This window comes from Geotrypetes seraphini, chromosome 5 (assembly GCF_902459505.1).
Source record: "Geotrypetes seraphini chromosome 5, aGeoSer1.1, whole genome shotgun sequence".
In the NCBI taxonomy this organism is placed as follows: domain Eukaryota; kingdom Metazoa; phylum Chordata; class Amphibia; order Gymnophiona; family Dermophiidae; genus Geotrypetes; species Geotrypetes seraphini.
Window position 1 is genome coordinate 189,867,627 of NC_047088.1, and position 23,854 is coordinate 189,891,480.

Below are 23,854 nucleotides of genomic sequence, written 5' to 3' on the forward strand. Positions count from 1 at the left end.
GATTATGCCCCTCTATACTTTTAGTACCACAAACTTGCAATAGTTTTGATGGTATGGCTTTTATTCTTATCCTGAGAGTATTCTTGGTGTGGCTGACTGCAATCACTTTGTCCAATTACCAAACATTTTTTGTGTATCCAAGTGTTTTGAAAATGAACTGCATAGCAGAATTAGAAAAGGTTTGATGAAGGAGAATGATAAAGGGGATGGAATGCCTCCTATACGAGGAAAGGAGGTTAGGATTTGGAAACTGGCTTTTCAGCTTGAAAAAGAGATAGTGGGTGGAGGGGAATATGATTGAGGTCTGCATAATCCTGAGTGGCTTAGAATGGGTAAAAGTGAATCAATTTTTTACTCTTTCAAAAATTTCAAAGACTAGGGGACACTTAGGGGTCCTTTTACTAAGGCACTAGCCATTTTAGCGCACGCTAAAATGGCTAGCGCGCCTTAGTAAAAATAATAACTTTAATAATAATAATAATAACTTTATTCTTGTATACCACCATAGTCGTGAGACTTCTAGGCGGTTCACACTGAAGAGAGCTGAACAGTCAGAGAGTTACAATATGTTGAAGTCCGGGATACAGTATATAGAAACTTACAAAAAACATATAGAATCTTACAAAAAGTCCGGGATACAGCATATAGAATCTTACAAGGAGCATATAGAGTCTTACAAAAAGGCAGAGAGATACAGCACATAGAATCTTATAAAAGGACCCCTTATTGAAGTTACAAATAGGAGAAAATATTTTTTCACTCAATGAAGAGGATGTGATAACAATGGTTAGTACAGCTGGGTTTAAAATAGGCTTGGACAAATTCCTATGGTAGTGGCCAGTCAGGGCCTTAGGCCCCTGCCTGGTGCATCCCACAATGCACCGGGAAGTGGAAGGCCCGCCATTTTGTAAAGGTGGACCTGCCAGCTGGAGGAAGGAAGCATCCTTCCAGCTGGCCAACTAAAATAAGTATTGGTGGGGTCCGGGTGGGCTTGGGGGGGAGATCAGGGGGCCTGCCTTTTGGGGGTTTTCCGGCAGGAGGGACAAGGCATCTTTGAGGGGGGGCAGTTCCGATAGGAGGCAGTGGGCATCACTCCCGCCAGGGGAGGTCTGGTGGAGGGGGCGGGAAGAGTTCTGGCAGGAGGGACTGAGCATTACTCCTGCCAGTAGTCTTCGCGGGGTGGGAGTGGGGGATGGATCTCTGCCATGGCCGCTAAACTTAACCTGGCCCTTAGACCTGGTTTTACATCGTCTAAGTCACAATGTATAAGTTCCATCCAGGCAGCTTTGTAAAACTTTCAATTATCCCTGCAGTATGACTAAGTCTAGATCGGCCAACATCTCACCCACATCCCAACCTAACCACTCCTTCAAAAATGCCCCTTTAAGCTCTTGAGTACACAGCAGCATTCAGAGGACTCAAAAGTCTCTGGATACGTCTAAAACCCATTTTGATTATCAGCATTTGGACGAACTGTCTTTTAGGTCATCCAAGTGCCGACTTGGGTGGATTTTTAGATGTATTTTTGATTCGATTATGAGCCCTTATGTATTTGATTACCCACACACACCTCAAATTTACATCCAAACTATACTACCCTAACTTGGAAGTGGTGACTTATACAACATCATTTTGACAATAAAGTTTGTAGAATAAGAAGAAAAGTCAATATTTTATTGTATAATTGTAAAGAGGCTTTAGGCTAGACATATGTTTCCTGGAAAACAATGTTTGCCTGCCAAACTGTGGCACTGCCAAATGAGCCAAATCGTTTCAAGTGCATGAAAAATTATGATGCAGATAATATTGAATAATCCAAAATGTGCAAAAGGTAATGTGAGCTTTTCTCTATATATCATCCTTCTAGTGGAGGAGATATCTAGTGATTTGAGCAGCAAGATGGGAACTAGGGAAGTCAGAATTCAAACACAGCTTTTCCCAGTGAAGCTCCTTGTGACCTTAGGCAAGTTATTTCACCTTCTGTTGCCTTAACTTGGGGACTTATTTACTAAACTGTTCTCCTATTGTATTCTGGATTCTATAAAGGTCATTGGGCACAGATTCCAGATGCACATGGAAAGCAATTAGTCAAATAGGTGACAGCAATTGGAGTGCATTGGCATTTAATTGGCAATAATTATGAGTTACATGCATATCTGCTCTATATCCTATTCTATAACATGGGTACTTAAATTTCATAGCATGTAACCCAAAAGAGGTGGGACTATAGGAGGGTCAGGGCATTTCAAGAAATTAGACATAATATAGAGTACTGGTATTTATACAAGATTTCAGCAGGAATCCACTCTAAGCACTATTCAATAAAGATTATGTATTTATTTATTCAATTTTCTATACTGTTCTCCAGGGGAGCTCAGAACAGTTTACATGAATTTATGCAGGTACTTAAGCATTTTCCCCTGGCTCACAATCTGTCTAATATATCTGGGGCAATGGGGGTATTAAGTGACTTTCCCAGGGTCACAAGGAGCAGCATGGGTTTGAACCCACAGCCTCAGGGTGCTGAATCATGGATTTGCCCTGATGACTCCACTGCATCTGCTGCCCTCTCCCATGTTGGCTACCACTTCTCCCACACACATCGTCCTACTGGTCGAGGCGGAAGTGTTGGGCTTCTTCTCTCTCCTTCGCAGATTCCAACCTCTTCTCTCTCTATCCCACAGCCTTTTCTCATTTGAAGTCTACTCCATCCGCCTATTCACTCCTTTACCTCTGCAGATAGCAGCCATTTATCGTCCCCCCAAGTCCCCTTCCTCCTTTCTCACTGAATTTGACTCCTGGCTTTTGGGTTTCCTTGATTCATCTTCTCCCTCCCTCATTCTTGGGAACTTTAACTTTCACCCTGATAATCCCACTGACAAGTATGCTTCTAATTTTCTTGCCTTAACCTCCTCATTTGACCTCCTTTGCTCCACAACCCCCACTCACTAGGATGGCCACTGCCTTGATCTTGCCTTTTTCTCCAACTGCTCTCTCTCTAATTCTCTTCCTTACTGCTCCCCATCTCTGATCACCATCTGATCCCCCCTCCCCCTCCCCCTCCGCCATTACTCCCCCTCCTCCTCTACCATGCCCAGTCAACTCCAAGAGATTTCAAAATCTTCAAGCCCTCGATCCTTCCACGCTCTCATCCACTGTTTCATCTCTCCTTGCCTCCACTAAGTTATCTAAGTCCGTCCATGAGGTTGTCTCTATTCAAGTTCAAGTTTCAAGTTTATTAAAAAATTTATTATACTGCCTAATCAGGCTTCTAGGTGATGTACATCAATCAATTAAAACAACTAGATTAATAAATATAAACATAACTGGAAAAAGTTTAACAAGACACACTTGAACGAAAGGAAAAAGGGTAGAACTAAAAAATTAAAAGAAAAGGAACATGGAAGGAAGAGACAAAAGGTATGGGATTAATCCTAGGTGTGGAATGTCGGGCTGTCCTTATAAGAACAGTTGCTACTTAAAAGCATCTTTAAACAGAAAAGTTTTTAATTTGGATTTGAAATGTTTTAGGTTTGATTCTTCTCTTTTGTAGTTTGGTATGGCGTTCCAGAGGGAAGGTGCAGTAACTGAAAAAATATTCAATCGCATGGTGTTAATATGTTTTAAAGATGGAATATTGAGAAGATGTGTAATGGAATGAAGGGTTCTGAGGGGGTATAAAGAATAAGAAGTCTATTGATGAATTCTGGTTGATTACTATTCTCTCCTCTGCTCTGGACACCATTGCTCCTCCTGTTCCTCGCTCTGTCAGGCATACCAAACCTCAACCTAGGCTCACTCCCAGTGTCCATTACTTACGTTCCTGCACCTACTGTGCTGAGCACCTTTGGCTGAAATCTCACACACGTGCTGACTTTCTTAACTTTAAATTTATGCTGACCTCCTTTAATTCTGCACTTACACGGGTCAAGCAAGACTACTACATCCAACAAACTCCTTTTCTTCCAACCCCTGTCGTATCTTTGACACGCTTAACTCCCTCCTCAAAGTGCCCCCACTTCCGACCCTTCCTTCTCTATCTCCCCAGATTATGACTGATTACTTCCATGACAAAGTCCGCAAGATTGCCCTTGAATTCACTACAAAATCACATCCTTCTCCCCTACCCACCATCCACTCTCCTGAACTTCAATCTCGCACTTCTCCTTCATCCTTCACCCAAACAGCTCAGGGAGCTTTCTCCTGTCTGGTCCCACCCTCTTGTCTCTCCATTAACTACTGCTGACTTTTCTTCCTACTCTGAAATCACAGAGGAAGAAACTGCAAAACTTCTGTCTTCAGCTAAGCTTACTACATGCCCCTCAGACCCTATTCCCACCCCTTTACCCACCCATCTCACATACTGTTATCCCTCCTATATGCTATATTCTCAATTTATCTGATTCCACTGCAACTGTCCCTGCTGCCTTCAAACATGCAGTAGTTAAGCCACTTCTCAAAAAAACCCTTGCTGGACCCCTCCTGCCCATCCAACTATCACCCTGTCTCCCTTCTTTCATTCCTATCCAAGATACTCGAGCATGCTATTCTCCATTGCCTGGACTTCCTTTCAACTCGACAGATTCTCGATCCTCTACAATCTGGTTTTCACCCCAACACTCCGCAGATACTGCCATCACTAAGGTCTGCAATGACTTGTCCTTGATACACTGTCCTTGTTTGGATTCCGTGAACCTGTCCTCTCCTGGTTTGCCTCCTACCTGTCCCAAAGCACCTTTAATGTCTGTGTTGGTTGGTCCTCTTCTGCTGCTACCCCACTAGTAGTTGGTGTACCCCAGGGTTCTGTCATAGGATCTCTTCTCTCTCTACACCTCTTCACTCGGTGCCCTGATTTCCTCTCATGGCTTCTACTATCACCTATATGCTGATAACACCCAGATCTACCTCTTTACACCTGAAATTTCACCTAAAGTCCAAGAAAAAGTCTCTGCTTGTTTGGCTGACATTGCTGCCTAGATATCCTAGCCGTCATCTGAAACTAAATATGTCCAAGACTGAGCTGCTCCTCTTTTCTCTTAAACCCTCTGCTCCTCCTTTCTCCATCTCGGTAAATACTGTCATTGTTTCAGTTTCCTTTGCTCGCAGTCTTGAAGTGGTCTTTGGTTCCAACCTCTCATTTTCTATGCACATCCAACAAGCTGCTAAGACCTATCGCTTCTATCTCTTCAATATAATCAAAATTCACCTCTTCCTCTCTGAGCACACTACACGGACCCTTGTCCAAGCTCTCGTAGCCTCAAGATTAGATTACTGCAATCTACTTCTAACTGGTCTCCTGCAGTGTTGCCTCTCCCCCTTGCAACCTGTGGAAAACTCTGCAGCATGACTCATCTTCTACCAACTTCGCTACGCTCATGTCACCCCTCTCCTTAAGTCACTTCACTGGCTCCCTATCTGCCATTTCATACAGTTCAAGATCTTATTGCTGACCTACAAGTGTGTTCATTCTGCTGCCCCTCAATATCCCTCCTCATTTCTCTCTCCTTATACACCTCCCAGAGAACTCCGTTCCTCAGATAAGTCGCACTTAGCTTTACCTTTCTCCTCCACTGCCAATTCTAGACTTCGTTCCTTTCATCTAGCTGCCCCTATGCCTGGAATAAATTACCCGAGTTTGTCCATCAGGCCCCTTCCCTTGTTTAAAAGCAGACTGAAAATCCATCTTTTTGATATAGCCTTCAATCCTTAACCCTACTCCTCTGCCCTCCAACCTAGCCAGCTGATTAACCGTTCCCCTTAAATGTATCCATGACATCCTGTTTGTCTGTCTTGGCTGTTTAGATTGTAAGCTCTTTCGAGCAGGGACTGTTTCTTCTTCTTTGTGACTCTGTGCAGCCCTGTGTGCATCTGGTAGTGCTATAGAAATAATTAATAGTAGTAGTAGTTAGAGAATGACACGGGGAGAGATCCCCGCAGTGAGCCGCGGGGAGCCTGCGGTTTGGCTGCGGGCTTCAGAGACTCTATACTCAAATCGCCGCAGACACGGGGAAAAAAGTTTTCACCGCCCGCAGGCGCAGGTGAAAAGATTTGTCCCCACAGGCCAATGTACCCCCTTCAAAGAACCGCTATTTACCGTGTTTTCACCGTGAGTCTTTGGTCGTGAACGGGTGTCATTTTTTTCCAGGCGGCCATGTTTGTCTTCGCGTGGTCTGTCTCCTCAACCCGACTTGCACGTTGCCGCATTGACTCCACCCCCTAAGAAGAGGACCAATCGCTACTGCCACACCTGTAATTAAACCTCCTTCGCGGCTTTCTCCTCCCTCTGACGTGTCACTGATGACGCTACTGTTGGGAGGTTTGCTGCTTTCGCTGGGAAAGTCGGAAAGGTTCGGCGGGGGTTCGGCTGGGAGGAGGTTCGGGGGTTCGGTCTGCCTTGGTGCTCCAAGGCATGGCGCCATTACCTTTTTCGCCCCTCCCGCCCCCCCCCCCCCCCCTTGGTACGCTACTGCTCTCCAGCTTTCCTTAGTTTGCCGGTTTTCTTTTTCGGCCTTGTTCTCTGCCGGGTCCTGCCTACTTCCTGTTTTCATGAAGACAGGACCCGACAGAGAGGAAGGCCTGAAGCGGGCAACAGAAGTGAATTGTGAATGCTGCTGCTGCCCGATGAAGTTCAGGACATCGAGGAAGGAGCAGAGTGAAATCGGCTGCTGGCTTGGGGGTGAGTGTAGGGAAAGAATCGTGGAAGTGGAGAAATTGGCACGATGAATTTTGCTTCACCTATATTCACGTTCAATGCTATTTCAATGTTCAATAATGTGTGTTTCTCCATATGTACTGTTTCCTGTGATTTCATGATTGTTATCTAATAGTTTTTAAAATATATATTAATCAGATTCATTTGCATATCCTCTATATATCTACTGCTCTACACCTTTCTTTCTGAATGTTTCCTTTATACGTAAATAAAGAAAAGTATATAAAATCGTACCCGTTTGAGGCTTTTATGTATGCAGCGGTGACGGTGACGGGGCGGTGAATGGGGTTGCAGTGGCGGTGACGGGGCGGTGATGGGGTGGCAGTGGCGGTGACGGGGCGGTGAAGGGAATGGCGGTGACGGGGCGGTGCAGAGGATGGTGAGACGGGGACGGGGCGGTGACGGGGACCAATTTTTTCACCGTGTCATTCTCTAGTAGTAGTAAAAGGTATAAACAGTTCAGCAATATTTTCTTGCTAATCAGTTAATAAAGGGGTCCTTTTCTAAACTGTGTTAGGTTCTCATGTGCACCTAATGCAGCAAAAAAATGGGACTGCTACAGTGTCATGTGATAATTTGAGAATGTGATACACTAACTGCATGCCAAATAATTTTTGTACATTTTTTGAGGAGGCATGTCAGGGGCGGAGAGTAGGCGATCTTCACTAACTAATTAGTGCATCTACATTGCTGCAAGCTATCTGGTTAGCGCACAGATAACTCAGGAGCCTTAGGTGTTGGTAAGAGCTCCCATAGAAAATTTTAAATAATGGCCGTAGGCTAACGGCAACATTAATGTATGACCATTAATGCAAAAAATAGAAAGTTGGAAGTTTTACAGCATCATTGTGCGGAAAAGACCTAGAATGGAACACTAAGACCTATTTTTCCCATAGCTTAGGAAAAGGACCACAAAAATGAAAGGACACAAGAAATACTTGATGGTTCCCTCCCCCTCCCCTCTTTTACTAAGCCACGGGAGAGGTTTCTACCATTGCCCAGAGTGCTAAATGCTCTGACGCTGCTCCGACGCTCATGAGCATTAGAGCAGCATCAGAACATTTAGCGCTCCTGGCTGCTTATTTTTTTATTTACATGAATTGAATAGAATCTCATAACAGAAGGTGCAAGTAGATTTAATCCATCTCAGAAATCTCACTAGGCCTCTTCTCCCTTGAAAAGAGGAGACTGAGAGGGGACATGATCGAAACATGCAAAATATTGAAGGGAATAGACTTAGCAGATAAAGACAGATTGTTCACCCTCTCCAAGGTAGAGAGAACAAGAGGGCACTCTATAAAGTTGAAAGGGGATAGATTCCATACAAATGTAAGGAAGTTCTTCTTCACCCAGAGAGTGGTAGAAATCTGGAACGCTCTTCTGGAGGCTGTTATAGGGGGAAACACCCTCCAGGGATTCAAGACAAAGTTGGACAGGTTCCTGCTAAACTGGAACGTATGCAGCTCAGGCTGGACTCATTTAGAGCAGTGTTCTTCAACCACCGGTCCATGGACCGATCCACAGAAATTTCCTGCCAGTCCACAGGTCCAGCACGTGCATCAGGCCCAAAACAATGTTCTTCAAACGCCGGTCCACGGTACGATCGATGTGGCGTTATCTTCGAGCCAGCTCCCTCTTCCTAACTGATTCAGTGCACAAAGAGCGACTCCTATGGGCATCCTACATTGCAACGTCAGAGGGAAGGCTTCCAGATGAGGCACGGGACCTGCAAGGTGCAATTAGTACTATCATGGGGGCGGGGTCTGGGGGTGGAGATTGGGTAGAGATGGGCGGGGTCTGGCCCACAACTTAGCCCTGTGTTCTTCAACCGCCGGTCCACGGACCAATGCCGGTCCATGGAATAATTATTTTATTTCTGCCGGTCCATAGGTGTAAAAAGGTTGAAAAACACTGATTTAGAGCACTGGTCTTTCACCTGGGGGCTGCCACGTGAGTGGACTGCTGGGCACGATGGACCACTGGTCTGACCCAGCAGCGGCAATTCTTATGTTCTTAGAGGCTCCCTCTCCATCTCCCCAATCATAGTTGCACATATTGCTATGACGGCTGCCTTTATCTTTACATATCCCTATATATGTATATAAACTAATGGGATTAGAATCATTAAAAGGGGTGCAGTTTTCTAATAGATTGCTCTTTTACCCATTAAAATACTGCACAGTGAAAATGGATTGCAAAGCTCCAGCTGTCTGTTGCCCAATGCAAATGCCTATGGCAGTGATGTCTTTTGATATCTAATTATAGAAATGAAAATGAATGCTGCAGCTGAAACCAGAGCCTAATTCCTCTCTCTCTGTATCTAAATTGAGTTTAAACATAAGGACAAATAGAAAAGAAAATACAAATGAAGATCAGCACAAAAGAGGAGAAGGAGACAGGACTGGATAAGCCATTGCTAATTAAACAGAGGGATAGACAACTGAATTCTCAAACCACAATATAAGTTGCATCTACACTGGTGCTGATGTGGATGACTTGGGCTGGGAATATGTGACTCAAGTAGTGGTCAGTGAATACTGGCTTAGGAATATGGGCCAAGGCTTACTCTCTTTTATGTAAAAGAGGGAAAAAAGAGAGCTATGGAAAAATATAGAAAGTTATGTTAAAAATAAAGTCTTAAGCATGAATGGAAAAGCCTAAAAAAGACTATTTCTTAGCCAGAGCAGAAACACAGCCTGAGCTGAGTCAGCTGCTTTCGTCGGGCAGAGAAGTGGGTGATAGATATTTGGTGAAGTTAGCAAATGTGGAGGGGCATTTTCAATATGACGTCCAAATCCGAGTTTGGATGTTTTGGGGAGAACACACACAAAATCCAGTAGCGAACAAGACCATTTTCAAAGCAGAAAAACATTTTCCTTTTTGTTTCAAAAGTGGCCCTTTCTCAGAGGTGCTGGTCCTCAGTGTGTCTATGTTTCAAAACCATTTTTGGAAAAAAAAAAAAAAAAAAATCCAAAACAAGCTATTGGGATGTAGAAGGGGAACAGCATTTTTAGAAGACTAGCTATACAAGCATCCCATCAGAGCAGTAGGGCACCCTAGGGGGTACTGCAGTGAACTTCACATAAAAAGATCCAGGTACGCATCTCATCATAATCCCCTTATAGTGAGCCCTCCAAAACCCACCAACCAAGTCGTTAAGGCGACTTATATGCTACATGTAATTTTATATTTTGATATATTTTATGGTCTGACCAGTTCTTTGGCTATAATGATGTTCGTCGTTGAAGCGACTTATATGTTACATGTAATTTTATATGTAAGTGTATAATTTGTTTTACAGTGATGTTTATGTTGATGTGCATTTGTGTTAATTGTAATGCTTTATTTTGCATGTAAATGTGTAACTCGCCCTGGATAAGAGCGGGGGATAAATAAACAAAACCTAATGGATCCATCTATACACCACACTAGTTGCCCTTATGCCTGCAGACGTCACCTTTAAGGTACAGTGGATTTAGGTGGGTTCTGGCGGGCTGACATATATCACCATAAGTATAGTAGTTAAAGTGGGATATGGGCCGGAGTCCCCATCTTTATAGTTGGCTACGTTGCCCACTTGGCTACTCCAGGGAACCTGCTAGCTGCTGTACTAGGACTGGCCATAACATCTGAAGCTATCATGCAGGCAGGTATGTATTGTTTCATTCACATCTTTGGGGGTTGGGAGGGGGTCAGTGACTTCTGGGGAGTGTGGGAAGGTCATGCCTTCTTCCCTCCAATGGCCACTTTTTTGGTACTTACTCGTTGTTAAAACAGGTCTAGCCCCAAATGTCCAAATTGTGCCCTGGATGTTTTCTAAAATATTTGATTATTACAGAAAGATGTCCAAATCATAAGCCCATCCAAGTCCTGCCCAAACCATGCCTTTAATACGCCCCTTCAGATTTAGATGCACTGCAGACAACCACCATAGAAATTTATCTCCAAAATACATAGAGTTTTTTTATTCACTACAGCCTGACTATTTGCTGGGAATAAAGATAGACATAGGCTGCACCGTGCAACTTCAAATCAGCAAAATGGTACAGAAGGCATTCGCAACCGTGCGCAACTTAGGACAAGTCTGAAAATATTTCAACAATGAACAATTCAAATTCATAGTACAAGTTCTAATCCTAGGACTCCTGGACTCCTGCAACATACTTTACCTGTCATGCCCCGCCAACATGCTAAAACAATTATAAACAGTCCAAAATACAGCCCTAAGACTAATATAATTGCTGAAAAAATACGACCACATTACCTCAGCTTTCCAAGACTCACACTGGTTCCCAGTACAAGCACGCATACAACACAAATTCTACTGCACTCTATTCAAAGCCCTAAATGGAAATGGACCAAGCTATCTGAACAACTACCTAATCAGGAAAAATACATCCAGACCAAAGAGAACTCAAGCACACTTTACCCACCCCCCCAATCAAAGGCATGCAAAGCAAAAAAATATATGACCACCTCTCAAATCTGCTGACCACGACGCCCAACTACAAAACATTTAATAATAATAACTTTATTTTTGTATACCGCCATACCCAAGGAGTTCTAGGCGGTTCACATTTATTTATCAAAAAATTACAAGTGGTTCACAACAATTGAACAAAGTTAGAAGCGACGAAGTAGTTGAGGTTAGAAAAATTTGTCCTTGTCTACTCTTTCTATGCCCTTCATGATCTTGAAGGTTTCTATCATGTCTCCTCTAAGTCTCCGCTTTTCCAGGGAGAAAAGCCCCAACTTCTTCAATCTGTCTGTATGGAAGACCTCTCATATACTGACAGACTGAAGAAGTTGGGGCTTTTCTCCCTGGAAAAGCGGAGACTTAGAGGAGACATGATAGAAACCTTCAAGATCATGAAGGGCATAGAAAGAGTAGACAAGGACAGATTTTTCAAATTACGGGGAACCATAAGTACAAGGGGGCACTCAGATAAATTGAAAGGGGAAAGGTTTAGAACAAACGCCAGGAAGTTCTTTTTCACTCAGAGGGTGGTGGATACATGGAACGCGCTACCAGAGGATATGATAAGCAGAAGCACGCTACAGGGCTTCAAAGAGAGTCTGGACAGGTACCTGGAGGACAAAGGGATCGAGGGGTACAGATAGGAGTAGAGGTAGGTAAATAGGGATAGGATTAGAGGATTAGAGGCAGTTACAAAATTAGTCAGGGACACTGTTCAGGCAATTAGGCCTGATGGGCCGCCGCGGGAGCGGACCGCTGGGCAGGATGGACCTCTGGTCTGACTCAGCGGAAGCAACTTCTTATGTTCTTATGAGAAGGGAGTGTGTAGGTCAGGGGGGGGAGGATTGAGGTGGGTAGGCTGGGTAGAGAGGTGGAAGGGGAAAGGGGGAGGTTGTGGTTCATTGGAGAGGGGTGTTAGGTGTCTTGTCCATATTTAGGGCTCCTTTTACAAAGGTGCAATAGTGGTTTTAGCGTGCGCTAAAATGCCACGGGCACTAGCTGCTACTGCCTCCTTTTAAGCAGGCAGCAATTTTTCGGCTTTTAGCGTGCGCTAATCTTGTGCGTGCGCTAAAAATGCTAGTGTACCTTCGTAAAAGGAACCCTTAGGAAAGAACTGAAAACCATACTACTCAAGAAATTTGTTAAATGATCTAACCAAACTGTATCGACCATTCCCAGATCCCGAAACATACTATAGCTATCAACCTTGTAATCTCCCGGGGAATGCCCAGGTTAATTTCTTGTTGTAACTGAAAGGTATTGGCGGGATAGAAGACATCAATGTAATGTAATGTAATTTCTAATTCCTTATTCACCAAGATCTATTCAAGATAACAGGTTAGTACTTCCTTCGGTTAATAGAGCAAGGTGGGAGTCTACACAAAATAAGGCATTCTGTTTTGCAGTCCCAAACTTATGGACTCATTTGCCCCGAGAGTTTAAGATTAAAGGAAAAATTCAAATCTATTAAAACTATGTTAAAAAAACGTTTATTTGAAAGAAGCATTCGGACAAGATTCGATCCAATCTGAATTAACCTGTGTTTTTTAAAAATGATTTGTGGGTCCTCAGTCAGCAGTCCTGTGAAATCTTAATATTATATTATTATTTTATTCAGGAGTGAATGTTATCCTGTATGTTTGATGTTGTGTGAGTTAGGTCTATGCTATCTAACAATGGAGCTCTTTTTTAATTTTGTTTTTATTTGATTGTATCATGTAAACCACTTGGACCAGTAAAATAAACAAGCGGTATAACAAAATTAATAAACCATAAACCATTTTGAAAATAGCGAATTGGGCCATCCATCTGCCCCTTTGTGCCACATTTTGGACGTTTTTCTTTGAAAATGAGCCCCATAGCCTCTATGCCTTAAGGCAGGGACATACAATATGTTGAAACCAAGATCTCCGTGACATGGTAGGATTGTGCTTTGTAGGGACTCTTTCAAAGAAAGCTGTATCATTTGAACATGAAGCAAGACTATCAGTTACAAATACCAACTCTGCCTGGAGGTAGTTCATTTTGAGCTAATGAAAAAACGGCATGAGCCAAATCCAAATAAATACATCTTTAGAAATGTTTTGGAAAGCCTGAATGTCCCAAAAGATTTCTGAATCAGTAAGAGCTAGAAATATAAAATTCAGAATGGATACTACTGATTTGGTTATATCTCTACGTTGGTTCATCCAGAGCTTCCAATAAATATAAACAACCACCATAAATACACACACGTACCCCAAACACACCTCTTTTACAAATTTATATTGGAAGGAATTATTCATCTGTTGTTCACTACCCTTCTCTTTTTTTTTTGTTAAAATCTTTATTCATTTTTAAAACTTATAATAAGTGTGACAGCAAATAATAACATTTTAACTTAAATATGACACTTAGGGGTCCTTTTATCAAGGCGCGATAGGGGTTTAACGCGCGGAATACCGCACATTAAACCGCTTGCTGTGCTAGTCGCTAACGCCTCCATTGACCAGGCATTAGTTTTTTTGCTTGCTGCGGGGGTTAGTGCGTGATGAAATGTCTGACGGGCTAACCCCGCTAGCGCGGCTTGATAAAAGGACCCCTTAATATTCTCCAATAATCCACTTTAAAACTTATCTCCCCCCTCCCATTCCATAACAATTTTTAACTCACATAAAAACATACAATAAATTCCTTTCTTAACATTCCTTATATTTATATAAAAACCCAAATCTACTTTTCCCCCTCCCCCAACCTTGGACATACACAATTTAAAGGGAAAAAAGGTTTTTACTCATTACAATATTTTGTTACTCATTACAATAATTTGTTAAAGGCTCCCAAACTTCCAGAAATTTTCTTAAATACCCCTGTTACGTAGTACTACCCTTCTCTTAAAGTAACTTCTTTCATTTTAATACACAAAATCTGGATATAGTTTAAAAACTCGTATGTCTAAAACTGGCCTGAGTGATGACAGATCACAATACAAAATAATGTTACCATTAGTAAGGGCTGAAACATTATAATTCCTATGGATAAACTGTTCTAATAATTATAAGAGATGGATGAATGTAACTATGACCGTGATATCCCAAATCTTGCAAAATGGAGCTCCAATTCTGTGTGAAACCTGCAATATTAATGACGGATTGAGTAAACCATGTCAGTATGCACTTTATTATCCACCTTACATTTGCCATATCTACTAACAAATCACACAAAAAAAAAAAACCATTCAAAACTGCTGGAGTACATTTCATGGTCAATTAATTCAGTCATGCTCAACTATTCATTGTGTACTTCAAGAGCTGGAATGAGGAATAATGGAATAAAAACAACTACTGCTGTGTTTCCCTGAAAATAAGACCTACCCCCAAAATAAGCCCTAGCATGATTTTTGGGGTAGGCCATAATATATGTCCTATCCTCAAAAATAAACCCTAGTTACCGACAGCAGCACTTCCCCATGCACCCCCCTGCCAACCCCCCTGCCCCCTGCCAACTCTTCCATCTCTTCCATTGACCGCAAGACCGAAATACTGTATTTTGTAACAAACGGCAGTGTCGCATCAATATAGACAGCTGCTTTGCGGCCTTCTCCTGCCCAGACATTCCTCTGCCGTATCACTGATATCATCAGCAACGCGGCACACGCATCCGGGCAGGAGAAGGCCGCAAAGCAGCCTGTCTACTTTGCTGCAATGCTGCTGTTTATTACAAGGTACAGCATTTTGGTCTTGTGGTCAGTGGGAGAGATGGAAGTGGCCACGGGGTGGGGGCTCGGGGGGGCAGGGGGAGGGAGGGATACAAGCTGCAAAGGTTCTGCTGCTAGAAACACACTGCACAAGGGCTAGAAACACACTGCACAAGGGGTTGGGCGAGAGGGGAGAAAAGATGCTGTACATGTGGGGGAGAGAAAGGAAATAGGAAGAATTGGGGTGGAGGAGAGGAAGGGAGAGATGATCATAGTACATGAAAAAAAAGACCTATCCTGAAAATAAGACCTAGTGCCTTTTTTGGGCCCAAAATTAATATAAGACAGTGTCTTATTTTCGGAGAAACACAGTATGTATTTTGGCAGCAATTGTACAACACTTTCACATGGACGGTGCAAACTATGGCAGTGACAAAACCACACGCACAAGTCCTAAACTCAAGGGAGAAAAAAGCCTCAAACACAAACCCTCCCACCCCACAATGGTGGTTTAAGATGGTCAGGTAAAAACTTTATTGGCATAAAAACCTCCCCTGGAGTGTCTACAAACTCTGTGCAGTACAATGTTTAAAGTAGAAGAAAAAATGTATGAATAACTTATCTTTACGATTGGTATACCGACGGTGGCCAGCGTTTCACGATTCTGCTGCCTCAGAGTGTAACCAGCCCGATCAAAACTTTAGCGTGGGGTGGGAGGGTTTGTGTCTGAGGCTTTTTCCTCCCTTTTGTTTAGGACTTCTTGCCTGTGCATGTGGTTTTGTCACTGCCTTAGTTTGCACCGTCCATGTGAAAGTGTTGTACAATTACTAGTAGTGGATTTTCACGTATTCTGTGTTTAATCAGAGAATGTATTTTGTCAGCACCACTAGAGAAAATAATTTCCAGTATAATATGCTGTGGTAAGGTAATAAATGAACCCAATCTTTCTCTTGCTATTAGTTTATATCTGATGGTCTGTTCAAAATAAATTTTCCTTTGGTTTTGTTAATGGAAGGATTTTTCACACGTTCTTTTTCCTTGCTCTCCCCCCCCCTTTTTCCTCTTTTAAGTGCCCTATTACTAAACTATGGCAAAATCTGGGCTTAGTGCATGCTAAAATGGGACATTCCTGCATATTAAGCCCAGATTTACCACAAGTCTATTTTCAAAACTTTTATTTTTTATTTTGCAGGTCCTGTACTAAAGTTCATATTAGTGCAAAAAGAATAACAAGGGAGCGCTTACTTTCTCCTATTTAGAAGGCACTAAACCCCCAATTCTGTCTATGGTACCTAAAATTGTGCGCACATATCAGTGCATATAACTGATATACAAGTACAATTGATCAATTGGGCTAATTGGCACTGATAATTGGCAACACCTCTTAATTGATGTTAATTGGGACAAATTAAAAGTTATGTGCACAGTTCAGCGTGATTCTGTAAAATGTATACGCCAGTTGCAGTACGTGAATTTTGAAAAGGAAGCATGACCAGGGACGGATCAGGGGTGGATTAGGGGCATTCTTAAAAGTTAGGCATATTATTATAGAATATACTTGATGCACGCATAACTTAGGACCAGGCATTTAGGGCTGGTTTTAGCTGTCCTATATGCCTGTGCCTAAGTTATACATCGCACACCGGTGCTAAGCATGATTCTAGAAAAGGTACATGCTTCTTGTAGAATTGTGCTAAGCGCCATTCTAATTAATGCTAACTTTTTAGATGCCATATATAGAATATGGCCTTAAGTGCTAAGAACATAAGATCTACCATACTGGATCAAACCGAAGGTCCATCAAGGCCCCATATCTTGTTTCCAACAATGGCCAACCAAACTCACAAGGCAGCATTAAATCCAAGTTATTTAGTTAGTGCATTAGTCCTATTCTATGAATCTGTGGAGGAAAGATTGTAGAATCAGGTCTTTTGTCTATGGGGAAAATGCATAGTAGTATGGCTCCCTGAAATGAAAGCTGATTGGTTTAGATGGCATGTGTGATATCATCTGTAGCATCATAACAGCAGGATCTGGACCAGACCGGCTGTTCCCAATTAACCCCACCCCCACTTACCACCCCCTCCCCTTTTATACCTTAAAATTCAGCTCACAACTCTCTTTTGGGTATAATAGTCGGAGCTCTGCTTATTGACAACCATAATTAACAAACCAGAAATATAACATAGCAGAAATATAACAAACCAGAAATATAACATAGCTTCCCGAGCTACATACATTAACTCTTAACATTTGGCCCCTGCCATGTCAGCAAGGATCTGGGGGGTGGCATGTTCCTCCATGCCCCTTTAATCTGGGTCACCCGACCCATAGGAATGGCTCCCAGCCAGCCCACCGCTCATCCTCGGATGATCCCCAGCAGCCAGTAGCTCAGGATAACTGCCCTCTCGAGCTACTCTGAAATCAGCCACTAGGCTAAACCACAAGGGTGGGAAAAGCTGCCTCGGAAGACCCAGGAAGAAGCCAGGTCTTTCGGGGTCCCAGCTTTATGACCTCGCTCTGCGCCATCACCCCATGCCTCCTTGCCAATAATTTTAAAACGTCATGGCAGGAACACCCTGCCAGCCAATCACCCACTCCAGTGATTTCCCCCCCCCCCCCCCGTCCTCCCTTGATGCTTGCTCGATGGGAGACAACGCGGACCTACCAGCCCCACATTATTATTGCTCATCGAGACAAGCTCTTGGGCTCACTTTTGCCAAAGCAGATCAATCATATTGAAAAAGCATAAGATGACTTGTGACTTTCCTGTTAATATAGCTATTTCCAGTGCTATGGAAGAAATAAAGACCTGCAACAAATTAATAATAATAAAAACCCAATGACTAAACAGTCAAAAGTTTAACTGGCACAGCATGACTGTTTCAGCGATGCTGCATGGCTGGTATTATTTGGAGAGTACACGTTGGAAATATTAAACAGTTTGACTTTTTTTCCGTTTCTTGTAAAGTCTCATTACTCCTTGCCCTCTTCTGGGATATCGATTGCTAAGTGATATCTACAGCTTAGAGATAAGAGGGCGAGTTTCAGGTCCCCAGCCAGCATACATTTTAAAGATCTTTTTTTTTTTGGGGGGGGGGACTTTATTTAGTTTTAAATGCCAACAAAAAGTGCAATACAATTTATATAGAAACATAGAAACATAGAAAGATGACGGCAGAAAAGGGCTACAGCCCATCAAGTCTGCCCACTCTATTGACCCACCCCATTAAGTCTGAATACTAATGACCTAGTTCCTTAACGTGGATGTCCCATTTAGTCTTAAAGTCGAGCACGCTGGTGGCCTTTATCACCTACACCGGAAGTCTGTTCCAGTGATCTACCACCCTTTCTGTGAAGAAATACTTCCTGGTGTCACCACTAAATTTCCCTCCTCTAAGTTTGAGCGGGTGCCCTCTTGTGACCGAGGGTCCCCTGGGAAAGAATATATCATTTTCCACCTCGACACGACCCGTGACGTACTTAAATTTCTCAATCATGTCACCCCTTTCCCTGCGCTCCTCTAGGGTATAGAGCTGCAGTTTGCCCAGTCTTTCTTCGTATGAGAGACCTTTGAGCCCTGCGACCATCCTAGTGGCCATCCGCTGGACCGACTCAGCTCGAAGCACATCTTTCCGGTAGTGTGGCCTCCAGAATTGCACACAGTATTCCAGATGAGGTCTCACCATGGTTCTGTAGAGTGGCATTATGACTTCAGGTTTATGGCTGACGAAGCTTCTATTGATACATCCCATCATTTGCCTTGCCTTTGATGAGGCCTTCTCTACTTGTTTGGCAGCTGATGATTACCCCCAAGTCCCGTTCCTCTGAAGTCCTAGCTAGTGTTTCTCCATTCAAGGAGTATGTTCTGCATGGATTTCCGCTGCCGAGATGCATGACCTTACTTTTTTTAGCATTGAAGCCTAGCTGCCATGTCGAGGACCAGTTTTCCAACGTGATCAGATCTTGTGTCATACTATCCTGGAGGTTGCTTTCACTTACTATGTTACACAGTTTGGCATCGTCGGCGAACAGTGCTACTTTACCCTGAAGCCCCCGGGTCAAGTCCCCTATGAATATGTTGAAAAGGGATGGTCCCAGGACTGAGCCCTGCGGCACTCCGCTAGTCACTTCCGATGTCTCAGAGAGGGTGCCATTGACCACCACCCTCTGAAGTCTTCCACTCAGCCAATTACTGACCCATGCAGTTAGTTTCTCACCCAAACCCAGCGATTTCATCTTGTTTAATAGTCTACGGTCGAAAGCTTTACTGAAATCCAAGTACACTATGTCCAGAGACTCTCCCGAGTCTAGCTTTCCTGTCACCCAATCGAAGAAGCTTATAAGATTGGATTGGCATGACCTGTCTCTGGTGAATCCATGTTGGCAGGGATCCCTTAGATTCCCTTCATCCATTATCGTGTCTAATTTACCTTTAAGTAGAGTTTCCATGAGTTTACACACTATTGATGTGAGACTCACTGGTCTATAATTTGCAGCCTCTGCTCTGCAACCCTTTTTGTGCAGAGGAACGACGTTGGCTGTTTTCCAGTCCAGGGGGACTCTCCCCGTACTTAGGGAGAGATTGAAGAGCATGGCTAATGGTTCCGCCAGAACATCGCACAGCTCTCTGAGCACTCTTGGGTGCAAATTGTCCGGTCCCATGGCTTTGTTCACCTTGAGTCTTGAAAATTCTCTGTAAACATCAGCTGGTGTGAACTCAAAATTCAGAAATGGGTCTTCCTTGCTTTCTTTTGCTTCCAGCCGTGGCCCGTGCCCTGGTGCCTCGCAGGTAAAGACTGAGCAGAAGTAATCGTTCAGTAGTTTGGCTTTTTCAGAATCTGTTTCCACATAATTCCCGTCTGGCGTTCTAAGGCGTACTATCCCGTCTGCGTTCTTTTTCCTGTCGCTAATGTACCTGAAGAAGGATTTGTCCCCTTTTTTAATGTTCTTCGCTAGAGTTTCTTCCATTCGAAGTTTGGCCTCCCTGACTGCTGTTTTGACCGCTGTATTCAATTTATATACAAATAATGATAATCAACCGAGCACTTATAATCAATCAGTATCTATACAAAAGATAAAAATTATCTCCCCCATCCATCATTACCATCAGGAATAATACCAAAACAAAAAATATTCCCCCCTCCCGCTCCCACCCCCTCTGGATGTGTGGGTGAAAAAACAACGGAAAATAAAGATAAAGGACAACTATAGCAAATCTACAAAAGATGTCAATGGACCCCAAACTAATATGAATATTACATTTTAAAGATCTGAAAAGAGGCTGGATGTGAGGAGGAAATTATTTAAAAAATGTAAGAAAAAAGGAACAGGAAGCAGTGGTCTGAGAATGTAAAAATTCAGAGCAGAGGAACAGGGGTGACTGCATAAGATAAAGATGAAAGATTATACACAGGGAGGTTTTCTGTAAGCTAATTTCAGTTAATTATGACATAATCAGACACCATTTATCCTCTGCCACTGCTTTTAAGTTAAAGCAGACTATTTTGGCTTTTGATGGTGTTTGTTCTGTTTATATTTTAAATAATCAGAATCTCCATGCATGAGATCATTGGGCAGCAGTGAGAACAGCAAGAGGTCCAGATGTTAACGGTTACCCCACAACATTGAGAACAATGAGTAGGAAGGACCTGAAACCGAAATAAATCTTTAAAACATGCTGCACAGAAAAGCACACGTTACGTTTTTAAAGATTTTCCTCAGAAAAATGATTGGTTTGGTTTGGTTTCTGAAAGGAAACCTTTTACTTACTGCATGCTACTTGTACAGTAATGTTGAAAACAACTACTTTTACAGTATCAGCCAGACCTGAGCAGCGAAAGCAAAACATCTCTTAAGTAAATTAATATAACTTTATAGCTTGTAAGAATATGCCCACAAGATGATCAAGTCACAGAAATAACTGTTCAGCTGTATTATATAAATGTACTGATTTAAGACATAAATGCTGATATTTTGTCCTGTCTTAGGAGCATCACGTTTGGTGTTATATTTGCTGTGTAGTAACACGGACGCGTTGTATCACATTAGAATAAAGTTTTTGTGCGACAGGGTTGGATACAAACGTCTATGTCTTTGCTTTGATGGAATCATTTAAGGGAGCTGAGCTAGAAAGTGCTGTACAGAAGTAACCATTCCCTAATATTTTGAAGGGAAACCCCCTCCCATATCAGTGTGCAATGGGACATGGCATTAGTGCCAACCCCAGCTCTAAACTCACCTAGCTGTAACTGGTCACACGTCCCATTTGGGTTATCTCCAATTCTGCATTTGAAAATTGCACCGGGGGTGACAACCGATTCATTTGCAGGCCAGTTTGATTTGGGGGCTCCAACAACAAGCCTGGAAGAAGACAAAATTAAAATCAGTTCTCATCACGAGCTCCCCTGGGAGGTCGTAAGGTCATCTCAAAGCTTCTATTAGCCAGCAGATAAAATTTAAAACTGGATCACTGCTCTGCAGTGTGAACGTTGCCTTTACACGCCATTTTTTGGAAAAATTAAGAGTAATACAGTATATTAACGTAATAAATGTCAGCAGATAAAGAACTTTATGGCCCATCTCTGATCCCAACCATGTGGCCAGAGTTGTAGCTGGCATTCTACGCAGTTAGTCTTCTTCATGATTAAACACAAAGAGTGATGTAAAGTGAGCACATGTCTGCAATTATTCTTCCTGCACTTCTACCAAAGTATTGCATAGTTTTAAAAAAAAATCGTATGCATGCTTTAAAAAGTGCCTTAAAATACACCAAATAATGACTTAAACTTACCATCTGTGATCCCCATGGCTGTGCAGAAGAACTGAATATCCAAATAATGACCCATTGAATCCTTTAAAAATGAGGGGACTGCGTATATCTATGTTGTAAAACTCTGCACTCCTAATTAGACCACAGAGCAATACCACACTCCAGATGTTGCCCCTTCTCAGAACCTTTCGAAGCTTTTCCTTGTCCATAGTGAGCAACGAATTTGAGTTGATGGTGAGTTACGTGCAAGGAGCTTGGACAGGCAGAAGTTGGTCTGTCCAGGCTCTGCTGCCAGAAATTGAACAGAGGAGGGAAGTCGTCTTGTTTGCAGGAAAGCAGCCAGTCCCTCTCACGGAAAGTTGCAGAAAGAAAAAGTGCTTCGGGGGAATACCGGTAATTCTTATTACTCTCCACTCAGCATCTCGTCTTTTTTGCTTTCTCTCTCTCTGGATGAATTCGGTTTTGCCCTTAAAGTGCTTTAGTGTTTCTGTTCTCTTTCTCCTTGCTTAAATTAAGTCAGGCAGGGAGAGAGGAGGGCAAGGGAAAGGAAATGCTTCGGGGGCAGATTACATTCAGGACCAGCCTGAGTGAACTGTTTGCTCTGTCTCTCTTACTACTGGAGTTCCACCCACCCCGGACCTTGAAGTCCATTCAGCTCTCAGTGGCTCAGCGGGGCCACCGTAACCACGAGGAAGACAAGGCAGTCACCTAGGGCAGCACAGAACAGCTGTAAACATAGCTCAACAATAGGTCCTTGTCACACAAACTTGAAGAACCATCAACATAGGCAGTTTCCAAATAGCCCATTTGCCCTTTCTAAAGGTAATTTAAAAAAATAGTAATTCCATTATTATATAATATATGTAATAATAAAATACCCCCCTCCCTACATCCTGAACTGATAAATAAAAGGGAAATAATTTTACTTAATCCTTACAATATTTTGTTAATGGTTTCCACACATCCTGAAATTTCTTAAAGTATCCCCTTTGTAAAGCAATAAATCTTTCCATTTTATAGATATGGCATAAAGGGGAAGGGATAAAAATTTATATAATGTACCAATGATTGTTTATAAGTGATGTATTTATTGTTAATGTGAATGAATATATTTTACACTTAATGTCATTTTGAAAATGAATAAAGAATTTATATAAAAAAAATAATAATAATTCATGTGTACAAAATTCCTGTTGTACACATGTAGATAGGTACTTAGAAATGTATGGGTGTTGCAGGTTGGCATGTATTTTCACATAGACAGGTAGGTACAGGAAAGGATTTTAGATGGAGAACAGATGAACAGCAGTGTGAATGATACTTAAGGCTGCTTTTACAAAGGTGCGCTAGCGGTTTTAGCTCACGCTTAGCGCGTGCTAAAATGCTGCGCACACTAGCCGCTACCGCCTCCTTTTAAGCAGGCAGTAATTTTTTGGCTAGCGGGTGCTAATCTCGTGCGTGACCTAAAAACACTAGGGCACCTTAGTAAAAGGAGCCCTTAATTTTTATTCCTGACTGAGCAGCTGCAATGTTCTCACCTTGAATTTTGGAGCTCTTGCTGCTGGTTTTGTGCTACTGGTTTATAAGCTAACATAGGCATTTATGTATCTTTATAAAATAGCATCAAAATAGGTGCCCTTCTACTCAGCTAACCAAGGCAATCTGTTAAAAAATTAAGCTCCAAACGTAACAGGATGCCTTGGGAGTGTGTGGCGCAGGGGTTAGAGCTACAACCTCAGCACCACCCTGAGGTTGTGGGTGCAAATCCCTCGCTGCTCCTTGTGACCCTGGGCAAATCACTTAATCCCCTCATTGCCCCAGGTACACTAGATAGAGTTTGAGCCCATCGGGACAGATAGTGAAATATGATAAAGTACCTGAATAAATACCACTTAGGATGTAAGTGGCATATAAATAAATACTTTCAATGGAAGTAAAACCCAGATTTGGGGTGTCAAAGTCCCTCCTCAAGGGCTGCAATCCAGTCGGGTTTTCAGGATTTCCCCAATGACTATGCATAAGATCTATTAGCATACAATGTAAGCAGTGCATGCAAATAGATCTCATGCATATTCATTGGGGAAATCCTGAAAACCCGACTGGATTGCGGCCCTCGAGGAGGGACTTTGACACCCTGCCCTATCCCAAAGCATGCCCTAACCTCCCCCCCCCCGCTTGCTATTTGGATGTGCGACAGTGTTGGATGTCCAAATCCTA

General features: G+C 42.7%; 1 protein-coding gene across 1 annotated transcript in view; it reads right to left on the minus strand.

Moving 5' to 3' along the window:
• The window catches only part of ITGA4 (integrin subunit alpha 4), a 207,264-nt gene extending 185,160 nt beyond the window's left edge, over positions 1-22,104 (minus strand). Inside the window, exons 1-2 of the mRNA XM_033943950.1 lie at positions 21,659-22,104; positions 21,107-21,228 (exon numbers count right to left, since the gene is read on the minus strand). Of these exons, the coding sequence (XP_033799841.1) occupies positions 21,107-21,228; positions 21,659-21,846 (310 nt within the window). The 5' untranslated portion in view covers positions 21,847-22,104. The remainder of the gene's footprint in view (positions 1-21,106; positions 21,229-21,658) is intronic.
• Positions 22,105-23,854: the final 1,750 nt, after the last annotated feature.